The sequence below is a fragment of the Girardinichthys multiradiatus genome, chromosome 11 (genome assembly GCF_021462225.1).
Source record: "Girardinichthys multiradiatus isolate DD_20200921_A chromosome 11, DD_fGirMul_XY1, whole genome shotgun sequence".
Lineage (NCBI taxonomy): Eukaryota > Metazoa > Chordata > Actinopteri > Cyprinodontiformes > Goodeidae > Girardinichthys > Girardinichthys multiradiatus.
In genome coordinates, this window is record NC_061804.1 from 36,300,462 (window position 1) to 36,315,384 (window position 14,923).

The 14,923-nt window shown below is 37.8% G+C and overlaps 1 protein-coding gene across 2 annotated transcripts in view; it reads left to right on the forward strand.

Moving 5' to 3' along the window:
- Nucleotides 1-308: 308 nt before the first annotated feature.
- LOC124876864 (GDNF family receptor alpha-4-like) overlaps nt 309-14,923 on the forward strand; it is a 40,815-nt gene continuing 26,200 nt past the window's right edge. The window contains exon 1 of one of the 2 annotated variants that reach the window (XM_047379887.1): nt 309-766. In XM_047379887.1, coding sequence (XP_047235843.1) covers nt 712-766 — 55 coding nt within the window. In that variant the 5' untranslated portion in view covers nt 309-711. The remainder of the gene's footprint in view (nt 767-14,923) is intronic. The other variant, XM_047379886.1, reaches the window with a different exon arrangement.

Here is a 14,923-nt window from a genome sequence, read left to right on the forward strand (position 1 = left end):
ATTAGATCGGCTCTGGTTAAAATAAGCGTCTTAATAAAAGCAGAATAACCATGGGCTCTTGTATTTGGTTATTTGCATATTTTCAGGTAAAAACAACAACATTATAACATAGCTCAAAAGAAAAGTCGAAGAAAGTATTTTGTGGTGTGAAAATTGTGCTGATACTTTCAAACTTGTAGCTCATAGGTTACATAAATTTCTCCCCCATTTAATGCATATTGGTACACCTGCTTTCCATCAAGTTACAACTTGGCTGCAAATACCCAGCTGTTCTCCGACGGGGAACATTTTATCGTCCCCATTGGTATATTCATTGGCCAATCACGTTAGTGCTTCGCCACAATGTCAGCGTCCTGGTGTGGGCAACTGTCGAGCTGAGCACACAGAAGTGCAAACGCAACACGTTTGGGAGCCTTTAACCTGCAGAGAATCTTTCCTATTTTTCACGCAATGCATAGGAAATCTACTGAATATATACCTTTCTCAATATAAATATAAATAAATGAGGGGAGCGCCAAAAATCGCGATAGCTTGAATCAAGTCTTTTCAGTTTTGTCAACTTTGAGCAGCAGTCCGTCCGATCCGCTTCAGTCCGAGCGGACGCAGCAGCAGGAGCAAGAGGACAGAAGGGGACTGGATGAAGCAGGAGACGGGCCACTGAGCTGCAGTGAGCCGGGTACCCGTTTCCCCATTCCGCAACTATATCCCCTAATGTCACCGGACAGGATGATGATCATTGGACTTTTGCTCAATGTCTTCTCTCAGGGTAAGGAGCACATTTCTAATTAAACTGCATGAGCCCATTAGTTTAATGTTACTCTCCTGTATCCAGGATCGTTTAAAAGAATTCGTCCAGCACTGTGAGCACTCACTCCTTTAGGAAATATCGTGTTGCATTTTCATGCACATGATTTATATTCAGCCCCCTATACTCTGATAAGCCTAAACAAAATCCATGGCAACCAATTATTACTTTATTTGTTTGTCACATAAAATTTAAATAAAATGCCTTGTTTGTGGTTAAAACAAAGACAAACAAAAACCTTTTTAGAATCATATAAATGTATAAAAATGTTTGGGGTATGAATATTTTTGCTGTGAACACACATGAAAGAATAAAAGGGAAAGTAGGAAAGAGACTACATCAGATAGGGAGAGGGATGTTTTTCAAACCAACAGAACCACAAATCCAAATGCAACAAAAATAATCCACTCTAGGTTAGAGGTAAACTACTGAGATGTAAAATCAAAGAGGCTTATTAGATCCTAAAGCAGGAGAAGTGTTTTCCATTTGGATGACATCATGGCTTTAGGTCTGTTATCTCTGCCTTGGACCTGTTCCAAACAAAGGCTCTTCCACATATTGACTGGACTGTCCTGGGCTGCTGCAAATATCACACATGAAATTTTAAACATTAAACTGTGTCCTTGTTTAAATCTGAGCTCAAATAAAAAATGGAAATTAAGAAATAATTTAAATCTTTAGATGAGCACTGAGGGTTCAGGCCATCGCTTTGTTTTAGCTGTCCAGAATATCTCATACTTCAAGGATTTGAATTCCTTTTTCATACTCACATTCAGTCTCCTCTAAATAAGTTGCTACAATTGAAGACAATACAGCGAGACTGGCTGGAGGAAAAAATAAACGCTCATCGGCCTTTGGTTATTTATACCAAGATATATCTATATTGTCACCGCTTGTGTTTGAATTTTATGTTTCCTGCTGTTTGCATACAGCATATGGAACGATTTTCATACAGAACACCTATCCCAGTGGGTTCAACCCTGCAGAAACATTAATACATGCAAACATAGTAATTGTTTGGATAATGACAATATAAGAGGAGATAGGGACTTCCACATGTCCACAGAGGGTGCCCATTAGAAATTAGGATCACTAAAAGTGAGAAACGCTTTTCTTGTGAACGTCAAGCCTCTCATGCGTCCTGTGTTTCACACAGAGCACTTAGGTGGAATCACACCAAGCAAAAGCATTTATTTTCAAGTGCCAATTAATTGAGATCTGACTCATTACACATGCAAATGAGATACTCTGTCATGATGTCAATTTTTCCTATTATACCTAATTGAAAATCAACAATCATTTGACTTTAATTTTGTTCATTAATGTAACAAAAAAGTGTGGACTGTTCAGAATTAGGGCTTAAATCAAACTTTGTTTATATTAACATTACCAGTCAAAAGTTTGAGTTACACTTTTTCACTTGATGGGTCTCATTATTTTCATGACTATTTACATTGTAGATTTTCACCAAAGGCATCAAAACTGTGAATGAACACACATAGCCACCCTTTGCTTTGATGACTGTTTTGGTCTCTTGTCATTCTCTCCACGAGCTTCATGAGGTGGTCATCTGAAACACTTTTCCAAAGAAAGAACTTCCCAGAGGTGCATTGAAAGACGGCCAAAGGTCAATATTTCAGTCATCAGAGCAAAGGGCGACTACTTTAAGGAATCTAAAATATAAAACATGTTTAAAGTTCTTTTGCCATTTGTTGTTTGCTACATAATTCCATATGTGTCCATTTACAGTTTTGATGCTTTCAGTGAGAATCTACATAGTCATAAACATAAAGAAAACCATTAAATGAGAAAGTGTGTCTAAAACTTTTGACCGGTAGTGTATACATCCATCTCTGCTACCTCAACAATACTGGCAGGAACTTCAAAGTAAGACTGCAGCCTCCCCAGCTTGTCTGTCTCCAACACCAAAATGTACAACATGAAAGGGCAGCTTTTATCTGTGGATTGTCTCTGTCCTAAACAAACCCTAACATCTGCTTTAGTATGTTTTTCATAAAAAACATATTTTCATACAGTGTGTTGTAAAAGTATTCATGTCCCTTAAACCTTTTAATGTTTTGCCACTTTATAATCACAAACTGCCGTCTAATTAATTGGGATTTTATGTGATAGGCCCATACAAAGTATTGATGGAAAGCATCTTCTTCAAATGATTTAGAAATATAAAATCTGAAAAATGTGTGGCACGCATTTCTTTTCAGACGTCAATCACCTTTTGCTGCAGTTACAGCTGGAAGTCTTTTGTGGTTTGCCTCCACCAATAAATTTGCTCATTCCTAGTCAGATTTGATGGAGGGCATCTGTGAAAATCAATTTTCAAGCCTTAGCACAGATTCTCAAGTAGATTTAGGTCTGAGTTTTGATTGACTATTATCTAAACCATTAAATGGGAGCTCAATCTGTATGTTTAGATGCTATTGTTCTGATGGAAGGGAAACCTCTGTCCCTGTCTTAGGTTTTTAGTAGCCTCTTACAGGTTTTTTTCTAACGTTGTATTTCTTATTTATTGATCAGCTACCTTCTTCATGCTAAAGAGCGTGATGCTGCCACAAATAGCATTTTGCATGAAGGTCAAATAATTTGGTCTCATTTGACAAGTTCACCTTCTTCCATGTTTGGTGTGTTTCTCTTTTGTCAAACTGCATGGGGCTCATGGCCTTCTTTCAACAATCGCCTTCGTCTTGCCAGTCTTCCATTAATGTCTAATTGCTCTTCTGTCAACTGATTGGCACATAATTTGTACACCTGTGGATTTCTGCTGCTCCTCTTGAGTTATCTTGGGTCTTTTTGGTGCTTCTCTGATTAATATCATAGGCTGGCCATATTTTTGATAGATTTTCATTTTCAAATGATGGATTGAGCTTCATGAGCTTGGGGTATTGTTTTATAACATAACCCTGCTTTAAACGTCTCCACGGCTTTATCCCTGACCTGCTGAGTTTTTAAAACCATTCTTCCATTTTCGTACACTTCATAGTTATGGGCTAACGTCTTGTTTTGGTCTCTCACATAAAATCCCAAAAAAACTCATTGAAGTTTATTGTTTAGTTGCTATTACAACTAAACGAAGCAAGAGTAATGGATGGGGGGTCTTCGATTTGTTTAGTTGCTTCACTATTCAGTACTACTGAGTACTAAGCCGCCAGCTGATCAACATTTTCCTTGCTTAATTTGTACTGCAGTAAAACGGAGTGTTGTGTGGTGCAGAGCTCTATATCTAGGAACTGACTCTCAAGCGCAGACTGACAACACCAGCATTGGGCTGTCTGTGTCATTGAAGCTAATATTTATACAGATAGCGTTAGCTTATGTCATGTGGAAGGGTTACCACTTCACTGCTGGAGATACAGGACCTTTACTGACCTTCTTAAGTTGGACTCAAACATCAGTGTCGCAGTGTTAGCCTGTAGCATTAGCGCACCTAGCATGTCGCATCCTTTTTTTCCCTGCCAGTCTGCCTCATAGATAAAATACATCCAAACAATGCTTTTGTGTTAGCCTTTTCTGTTAAAGACTGTCGCATATGTTTTTTTGTCGCTGTATTCACCATGTTAGAGTTTAAAACAGCAGCTGCTCATTCTTTTGATCAGGTGAGGCTGTAGGTAGGCTTAGAGGCTGAGTGTCTTTGTTGTTGCGGCGCTGCTGCTGGAAGAAAAATTAGGACAACAGAGAATGGGTCAGTTCATATCGATTTTGACGCAGATGATTATCTTTAAATAATTAATTTTTCTAGTATCGGTTATACTGAAATATTGTGTACTTTGACAAGCCTAATTCATTCATACATTTGCCTAAATTTGTCCTGCAGCAGAAAGAAATCTTAGAAATAAATCATAAGGCATAAAAAGGCCTGACCGTATTTTTTGCCATATATCAGAAAACTATTGTTGAATGACATTTAACCTGAAAATCCAAGTGCAGGCTGCAGCTGTTGACTGAGAGTAGCTATTTTTGAAACCTCGCCTAATGGGTTAAATTTACCCTTAATAACGGTTGTCATAGGTTCATTACAGTTCACCTTTAGTTTATGTAAAGTGAAAAACGTACATGGCATTTTCATATTTCAGTTTAGTTCACAACAGCAGCTTTTAAAAAATCAAACTGGCAACCGGACTATTGAACATTGCGTAAATAAAAATCTAACATAAAGGTAACTTTTTGAATATGCAGTTATTTCACATATTGGACTTTAATGTAATTAAAGTCCTCAAGGATATCTCCGTCACCCAAATAAAAATTTTTATAAATGTGATTTCTCACCATCAGCCACTTAGAAAATGTGTTAATTTGATTGTTATTTTCTTATCTCTCATTGCCAGTTACTCAGTTTGTTTGTGTTAATCTGCATCTTAACTGTCACTCACAGAGACTCAACTGCACTGATAAAAACACTCAGACTAATGGAGCGTACGAGTATGAGCATGTAGGCAAGAAATTCTTTGGCACATTCAAATTTAGGAACATTCTAAACACCTCCGACCACCCCGACATACTGATGAGGCACCTGGAGGGGGGGGAGCTGATGCATACATGATGCACAATCCAACCGTCACGCCTCATTAGATGTGACATTATCCATGTAGAAGATGCACTGTTACAGAACATAAAATCAGAGTGTGTACTCAAGAGCACCTCTGGCTCCCATATGTGTTACAACTTTTTTTTAGGCAGCCTTTTACCATCCATCACAGTCTGACTGGGCTTAGTCCTGTCCTTCATCTTGTTAGAGATGCATAGTAGCTATACACAAACCATTGCAATCTTCTTTCTTTTGTTTGCACAAAAAACCGAGAAAAGCATGCTCAACTGGACCACATTCCTGAACTAATCTTCCCCACAGAATCCAGGTCTTGTTAGCATTTCAATGTGTAAAATGCCAGCAAGGCAAATTTAGTCAGTTTTAGGCTTGGAGATTATAAATATTTGCAAAATGTTCTTGCTGCTATCATTGCGGTCTCCCGTGACCATGGAGTGTGAAGAGCTCAGTTCAATTCAGCAGGGATTATGAAGGAACTGAGGAATAAATTGGAATAATATTTATTCTAATGAATAAGCGGTTGTGTCTATAATTCCTTATCCCTGCAGGGTCATGGGTGGGCTGGTGCCTATTTCCAGCAGTCATTGGACGTGAGGCGGGGTCCTTGTGGGCAGGTTGTCTGTTCATAACAGGGCAACACAGAAACACACAGGACAAACAACCATGTTGCACAGGCTCATACCTAAAGTCAATTTAGAGAGACCAGTTAATCTAACAGTCATATTTTTGGACTAAACGGGTATAGATAATGGATCAATAGTAAATGTTAACACAACAACAAAGAACATAGGTACAGTTTTTTGAGCTAATTTCTGATAACACCCAGGAACTTGGGAACCATTAGCTGGCCTTAAATAGCTCAGCAGCATGATTTCAATAAGAAGAAGCTGAAGCATGGTGAAGCTTGGAGCAAGATGTTTTAAATTCAGAAAAAGCAGATTGAAAGTTTGGTTTAGTGGTGGAATAAATATTGGTTATAGGTTTAGATATAAAAAGTTCATTTGAAATCTGTATCAATCAAAGAAATCTACAGCCAGTCTGGGAATAAACAGCTTAGTTTCATTTGAGTAGTCAATTATTGGTATGTTTCTGCATTTAGTTTATCAAGTTGCCTTGCTGCCATTTGCTCCTATCGTGTGTGACTTCCTGTCGACAAGTCCCTTCTGTCACAGTCCCCGACCAAATTTCACATCAGACTCACACTTTTCCACTTGGCGGTCTCCCTTTCCTAATCACATTACTGCCCAACAATCTGGATTCTTTTCAACCTAACCTACCATGTTTGAAGAGACGGGAAAGGAATTTGCCAAACTGTCGCTCGCTGTCAGAGTGGGAACTGAGTGTTGAGCAGTGAAATAATCACGTGGTTAAACTTCATCAGCTTTGCCTCACAATTCTATTAATCACTCCAGTGAGAAATCAATAGGGTGCATTACAGCTTACATATAAATGTAATTCATCTCTCTTTCAGTTCTCTCTTCTTTCATATCATAAAAAAAAACAGCCTCCATCTTTTCTCAGACTAATGTTCCTCAACTAAGCATTTTTGTTATCTTTGTTTTGCATTATTACAGTGCCTTGACACTGTGCCCTTTAAAACGTTTTCACACTTTTTTATGTTACAACTATAAACTTAAATATATTATATTTGGATTGTATGTGACAGACTAACACAAGCAATGCGTAATTGTGAAGCTGAACGAAAATGATAGCTTTTCGATATCTTGACAAATAAAAAGTTTAAAAGTGTGACGTGCAATTTCTTCAGTCGCCTTGACTTTGATTCCTCTTAATAAAACAACTGCACTCAAATGCCTTCAGAAGTCACCTAATTAGTAAATAGGGGTCCCCTGTGTGGAATTTAACCTCAGTATAAAATACACCTATTCTGTAAGACCTACCTACATCTTCCTTTTTTGATCACATGCAACAAAGGTAGATGGTGCAAAAATACTACCAAATTCTCATACTTAAACTGGGTGGTGGGAGCATCATGATATGGGGATGCTAGTCGGGGTGCTAAATAAAGGGCATTCCTAAAAGAAAAGCTATTAGAGGCTATAAAAGACTTGAAATTGAGGCTTAGGCTCACCTTCTAGTAAGACAACAACCTTAAAAATATAGCCAGAGTTACAATGGAATGATTTAGATTAGGGCATACTTGAGTGTTAGAATGGCCTTGTCAAAGTCCATACCATAGTCAAATTGAAAAAAAAAAATGGACTAATTGAAATCAAACATGGTCTCCATCCAGTCTGAATGAGCTTCAGTTGTTTTGCAAAGATGAGTCAGCAGCAATTTAGTGTCTACTTCTGCAAAGCTGGTAAAAATGTTGAAAACCATTCATCATGTTCCTTCCTCTACACAATTATGGACTACAGATATGGTATATCACATTGAATCCCAGTTACATGCAACAAAGTAGTTTAGCTTGTTGTAACCTGACAAAATGCTAATACTTGCTATGCTCTATATGTATTTTTATTATCTTGCTTTTATCTGGGTGAATGTGTACAGACAATGAAATGTTCCCAGCAATTTAGACTGGTGACTATTTCTTTGAAACAGTGGTAAAAAAAAAGAAAATATTTTTCTTGCAATCTTCTGCATGCAGAAGATCACAATAAGCTTCTTTAAACTGCAGCTCAACACAGTGGGATTTGACACCTTAGTACAATTAGCAATGCATAATACACAGGCAGACTTGCAGATAGACAGGTAATGATCTCCATTACACTTCTTGGGGAGCTGTGACTGTGACTATGACTCACTTCCCTGTGTGATACAATTTTTTTCCCCCACCTCCTCCTATGAATTCTGTGTGGCAGGTTTGGAAGTTTTGCTGCTGCGGGGATAAAGCACAGCTTCTGTTTATGATATGTCTTTTACCAAAGTGAGACATAGACCTCATGCGGTGCCTGAGATTACAAAACATGCAGCAGCAGAATTGAATTAGAGAGTCGAGTTGTACAGTGTGTCAGCATGAGCTTAATCGAAGTGTGTAACCAGTCTTACACAAAGGCTGTGTGTTTGTGCTTGAACTGATGTGATGGATTATATGTTGATGTTTATGACCTGAGCAAGTAAGTACATGTGATGATAAGACAGGTACAGATCGGTTAACCAGCATCCATGGTTTTATTTCTAACTACATAGCACATTTTATGTGTCTGCTTGTCTCTTTGTGTGTTTTACTGGTAAAAGGGTACAACAACTTAATAAGATCAAGAGGAACACAGCTGAAGTGTGTTTTTCCCTACATCAGATATATACTTCACTAGACTGGGATCATATGTGTATACATTTGTAAGGGTAATTATGTGTCACATTAAAAAAGGAACTAATTTCCTGAAATGCTTTATTAAAAGACATTTTTTTATTGAAAGAGAGCTTTTTTCCTATTGTTTCCTCCAGGCAGTTTCTGTCTTTTATGCTTCATGCCTCTAATGGAGCAACAATCATTATGAAATGATTTGTGGTTTTTCACTAACAGACTTTCTGGTTAAAACATTCTCAATCAAAACAATCTTTATTCTTCGCTATAGACAGCTGGACTGTTCTGGTTCTGAAAAGAAAAGTAATATTGAGAGCTAGAGCTGCAGCTAACAATTTATTTTCTAATAGACTAATATATTGACTTTTTTCGATTAACTGTTTAATAATCGGATTGCAAAAGGTGCTTTATAAAAGATTTTTTACAGAATTTGAGCCAGATGAAGCTAAAACTATGCCACCTCATGAGTTCTGGACTGAGCATATTTACAGACAAAGGTTTTCCCTCTTAAATGTAAAATAAATGTATTTTTTGTACAGTTGTGGTTTAATCACTGCTCTGAGTGGGTTATTCTTTCAGCAAATGGCATGTACTCTAGTTAACGTTTATTTGATTACTAAATTAGTTGACGATTATTTCAATAATCGATTAATCACAATTAATCTGATTATGTGTTTCAGCCGTATTGAGGACATACAGATTTAATAAATATTTAATATATATTTTTAAGTAAGGATGCATAGCTGCTTGGTTTCTCACCTTATAGCATCTGTAACCAGGTTTGAATCGTTACTGTGTACACCTATCTTTAAGGAGTTTGCATTTCCTTGTTGTGCATGCTTAAGTTTTCTCAAGGTACCACATCTAAAACAAATATATGTCTAGTCTAAACTGACTAGAGATGCACCAATCTGGCATTTCCAGGCCTATGCTGATTTGTGGTTTGTTTTGAGGTCTGACCTGCAGATTTCTGATTTTGACCTATTTCCCTTTTCTTTTCTAAGGCCAATGCATAAAACAGAAATAATGCTACCTAGGTAGAGGTTAAGCTTTTAAAACCAATTGCAAGATTGTACTCATTTATGCATCAAAGCCTATGATCCTAACCCTTAACTCATTTAAATAAAACACCAAAAAGCACAGCAAAGTTGAAGAATTTACAGACCAAAGAATGTTCTCAGTTTTAACCCATTTAATAAATAATGATAGGTCTGCATGGTAGCGCAGTTGGTAACATGGTTGTCTTGCAGCAAAAAGGTCCCCTGGTTCAACTTCAAACATTTTGTGAAATTGAAGTTTAAAAATACAATAAGATGAAAAGCATAGAATTATTGGGAGAAGGGATTCATAGATAAACATGAAATTAGAAATAATAATAAATAAAAAAAGTTCTGCTTATAAAATATTTGAAGTATTTTTTTATTGCTGTCTTTGGTTTCTTAAGTCCTAAGTGTGTCAGACAGAGTGTATTACATTATGGGGGGAGCAGAGTTAAAGGCCCTACTTTCCATAGTTCTAAGCTGCAGTCAAAGGAGTGAAGAATTGGTTTGATACGTTCATGTGTTTTTTTTCTCTCATCAGAAATCTAGCCCCTAGGTTTAGGACGTGTTGGGGGGTTATTGTATCCAGAAAACATAATGATGGTGGCTGTGAACGCTCACTTATTCTGGTGGGGAGTTCCCACTATAATGGCTCCAGTTTTAGAGCTATTGAGTTGGACGAAGTTGTCATCGTGTCATGGAACTTTGGTTTTGACTTATAGTTGTGTTGCATCAGCATAGCAGTGAAATCTATACAAATGATGACTTGACCAAGGGGGAGAAGATAGATGATCAGGAGAAAGGGACATGGACAAGGACTAAACCCTGGGATACCCCACAGGTGACAATGTGTGGTTTGGATTTTCAGTGTCCAAGAGAGATGCTCTATAAGATCTGTGAGATAGGACTGGAGCCAGCTGCAAGGCAGTATCTGTAAGACCAATGATGTGGTGAAATCAGTTGAAGAGTATGCCAGAATTGTCTGTGTCGAATGCTTCATGTAAATCCAGTTGGATGAGGACAGGGAGAATCTTACCTGCTGCCATCAGGAGGTCATTTGTGACTTGCACCAATGCTGTCTCTGTACTATGACAAGAACCCACCAAAAGCTGACTTTTAAGCAGTGGCTTAATTTTGGCACTTTTTCACCGATGCACTGATCTAGTTTTGGAGCAACAGAGATTTAGGATGATCAGAAATTAAAATGTGTAGTTTAATTTTAAATTTGGCTGCAAGCAGTCACAGAATTCAGTTCAGTTTATTTCAGCTCTGTTTATTTATAAAGCACCAGTCCACAAGAAATGTCATTGCAAGGCACATTTCAAGACTAAATGGTATAAGAGAATCCAAGTACGTTAAATTCAGTTCAAATCAAGTTGGACCAGTTAGTCCTAACACATTTCAGATCGATTTAATTAATTCCAATGCAATCTGTTTATATAGTCAGACTCACATCCAATTACTTACAGTCCAGTTCAATTCTAATAAAAATATGGTATTATCTGTCTAAGGAAGCTCAGCTTATTGTGTAGAGTCAATTACTTTGCAGCGGCCATGTTCCTCAACCGGCTGAGATTAAGATAACTGACAAATAACTATTATTATTAAGTTATTCAGCCAATTTCTATTTTGCAAGAAAATGCCTACTTTGTTCTTAAAGTGGCCTGTACGGTGATACAGCTGGTAGCACTGTTGCCTTGCAGCAAGAAGGTTCTGGGTTCGACTTACAATCTGGGGTCTTCCTGCATGGAGTTTGCATGTTCTCCCCGTGCATGCGTGTGTTCTCTCCAGGTACTCGGCTTCCTCCCACAGTCCAAAAACATGACTGTTACGTTAATTGGTCTCTCTAAATTGCCCTTAGGCGTGAATGAGTGTGTTTGTCCTGTGTGTTTGTTTCTGCCCTGTGATGGACTGGCACCCCACCTCTCGCCCGTAGACCACTGGAGATAGGCACCAGCACCCCATGTGACCCAGTACAGAAGGGAGCGGGTATAGAAAATGGATGGATGGATGTTCTTAAAGTGCACCAAATACTCTTTAGTTCCTAAACTCAATGAAAATAGCATATTTAAAAATTGTGATTTCTATGTTGACCAAAATAATTGTGATAATAATTATTTTTCCGAATCAAGCTGCCCCTCGCCTGCCTTTTAAATTGTATTATCATCTCAATGTGCTACATAGCTTTACTTTTTGAATAAATTTAGCAGCCTAAAATAACTGTTGGCTTGTTTGGCAAAATGGTTAAGTAAACAGTTTTTATCTTCACAGAGGTGTTGCATCTGCAGGTGGTGTCTGACATTGGTAAATAGATTGTTCAAAATAAATGTAACTGTTGAAAACGGGTTTCACTCTTACTTTTAATGTGTCTAACAATGTTTTTCTTCCAATAAATGACCACATGTATAGCTCTACAATATAAAAAGTATGGAAAGCACAACAAATTTTATCCGTTAGAGTCTAATGACTTATTACAATGCAAGTTTTTATTCTGATGATGCATGGAATGCTTCAGTAACGTTCTGCTCCTTTTCAAGACAGAATAATATTGTTCCCCAAAACAAAGAAGGTATTTTAGGAAAATTCTCTCTGTGATGGTTTCTGCATCTAAAAGCATCTAATATTTGAGAGTTGGCAGCTGAACAGTATCGCTTTTGAGGCAGAAAATTATCACGTTCATGTTTCTTCTATTTTTTTTGTCTGGTTGTCTGTTTGCGAGAACTTATGCCAAGCTTATGAATGCAATGCTGCTGGGCAGCTAACTCCAAGAAGCTCTCCAACGGAACGATGATGAAAATAGGGTTTGTCAAAATAATAAAGGCTTGGAAATGTTGCTGCGGTGAAGTGAACATCTGTGAAATCAGAAAGAAGGGAAATCAATCTTGAAAATGTTCTTTGGAAAAATGTCAGCAACTGAATTGCAGCACTCATGGGGAAATGCGGATAAATCATCGCCTATAAAATAGACTTCATTACTTGTATGAATCATAAAAGACAGCAATATGGTCCAACACTGGGGACTGCCAGGAATCAGACATTACTGTATTGTGACTTTACAGTGTGAAATCTTTATTCTCAATGTGCTTGTACTAGCTGATGAAATATAGGTCAAATTTGCTGAAATAACTGCCTAATTATTATTAAGGCATTGGTCAATTGATTCCACAAAATAAACAACAGCTAAGCAAATGGCTGCAAAAAAGAAAATTGCCTTCAAGCAGCAAAACCTAGATTTTTGCATCATATTTGACCAAAATAACAGTCCAAAAACATGACTGTTAGGTTCAAGTCAAGTCAAGTTTATTTATATAGCGCTTTTCAGCAACAAGGCACTCAAGGCGCTGTACATAAGGAAAAACATTACAATGATACAGAAAATCAAACAACAGAGGTAATTTAAAAAAATAAAAAAATAAATAAAATATAGACAATAGAATGATGGATAAGAAAATGAAAGGAAAATTGAACTGAAAACTCAACTAATAATGTTTAGATAACACATTCAAAGGCCACTCTGAACAAATAAGTTTTTAATGTTGATTTAAAGCAACTTAGGATTTCGGTGCTTTTACAGTTTTCTGGGAGTTTATTCCAGATTAGTGGAGCAGAGAACTAAAGAAGAACTAAAACCTGCTTCTCCATGTTTGGTTCTGGTTTTAGGTATGCAGAGTAGATTTGAGCCAGAAGACCTGAGAGGTCTGGGTGGTTGATACACTGACAACAAGTCTGTAATGTATTTTGGTGCTAAGCCATTCAGTGATTTATAGACTAACAGAAGTATTTTAAAATCTATTCTCTGAGATACAGGGAGCCAGTGTAGGGACTTTAGAACCGGGGTGATGTGCTCCACTTTCTTAGTTCTAGTGAGGACGCGGGCAGCAGCGTTCTGGATCAACTGCAGCTATCTGATCGACTTTTTAGGCAGACCTGTGAAGACACCGTTGCAGTAATCAATTCTACTAAAGATGAACGCATGAATTAGTTTTTCAAGGTCCTGCTGAGACATTAGTCCTTTAATCCTGGAGATGTTCTTTAGGTGATAGAAGGCCGACCTTGTTACTACCTTTATGTACCTCTGAAGGTTCAGGTCTGAGTCCATCACTACACCCAGGTTTCGAGCCTGATTGGTGGTTTCTAGCTGTATTAACTGAAGCTGTGTGCTAACTTTTAAACGCTCTTCCTTTGGTCCAAAGATTATTACTTCAGATTTGTTTTGATTCAGCTGAAGAAAATTTTGGCCCATCCATGCATTGATTTCTTCTAAGCATTTACCCAGCGCTTGAATGGGTTCATAGTAACGACATCGTAACGTATAGCTGTGTGTTGTCTGCATAGTTTTGATAACTTACGTTGTTTATTAAAATCTGAGTTAGGGGGAGCATGTAGATATTGAATAGAAGGGGGCCTAAGATGGACCCTTGGGGAACACCACATGTGATTTTTGTGTTCTCTGATGTAAAGATACCTGCTGACACAAAAAAGCTCCTGTCCTTCAAGTAGGATTTAAACCAATTGAGAGCTGTACCAGAAAGGCCGACCCAGTTTTCCAGGCGCTCTAATAAAATGGAGTGATCAACACTGTCAAATGCTGCACTAAGGCCCAATAATACCAGCACTGTGGTTCTTCCACAGTTTGCTGTCATAATTCTATTTAGTGGTAGACCAAAAGGCAGACAAGCACGGAGAAAAGCAGAGAGGTGGTTGAAAACTCCTTTAATTTAAAGTGAGTCCACTTACATGCAGGCGAGGTACTGGATGACAGGATAATCCTGATTACAAGGCATCTTCAAACTAGAACTTAACAGGATCCGCAGCAAGAACAAAATCCAAAGAGACATAACGACACCGTGTGGAACAAAGGACGAAGGCAAACTTAAATACAGACAAAGGTGGACAAGAAACAATAGGGCAGGTAATCAGAGGAACAGGGAACAGGTGACACAAGGAGGCTGGGAGGCAGAGGGAGCAGGTGAAACAGATTAAACAATAAGGAGAAACACAGACCCAAGCAGAACAGGAGACTACGATAAAATAACCAAAACATAAGAAATCTAGAATAACCAGAAGATAGAGGAAAACAGAGAAATCTGGAAGGAACAGGAAAAAAAAAAAACAGAAAGCTAAGGCCTAAGAAAAAGGGGACCGTAAAGAAAACCCTGACTACAAAAGCAAACACTGAAAGAACAAACTGGGAATGAAGCAGGAGAAAAGATGACTAGAATAAAAGTAAACAGTAACTAAAGCTA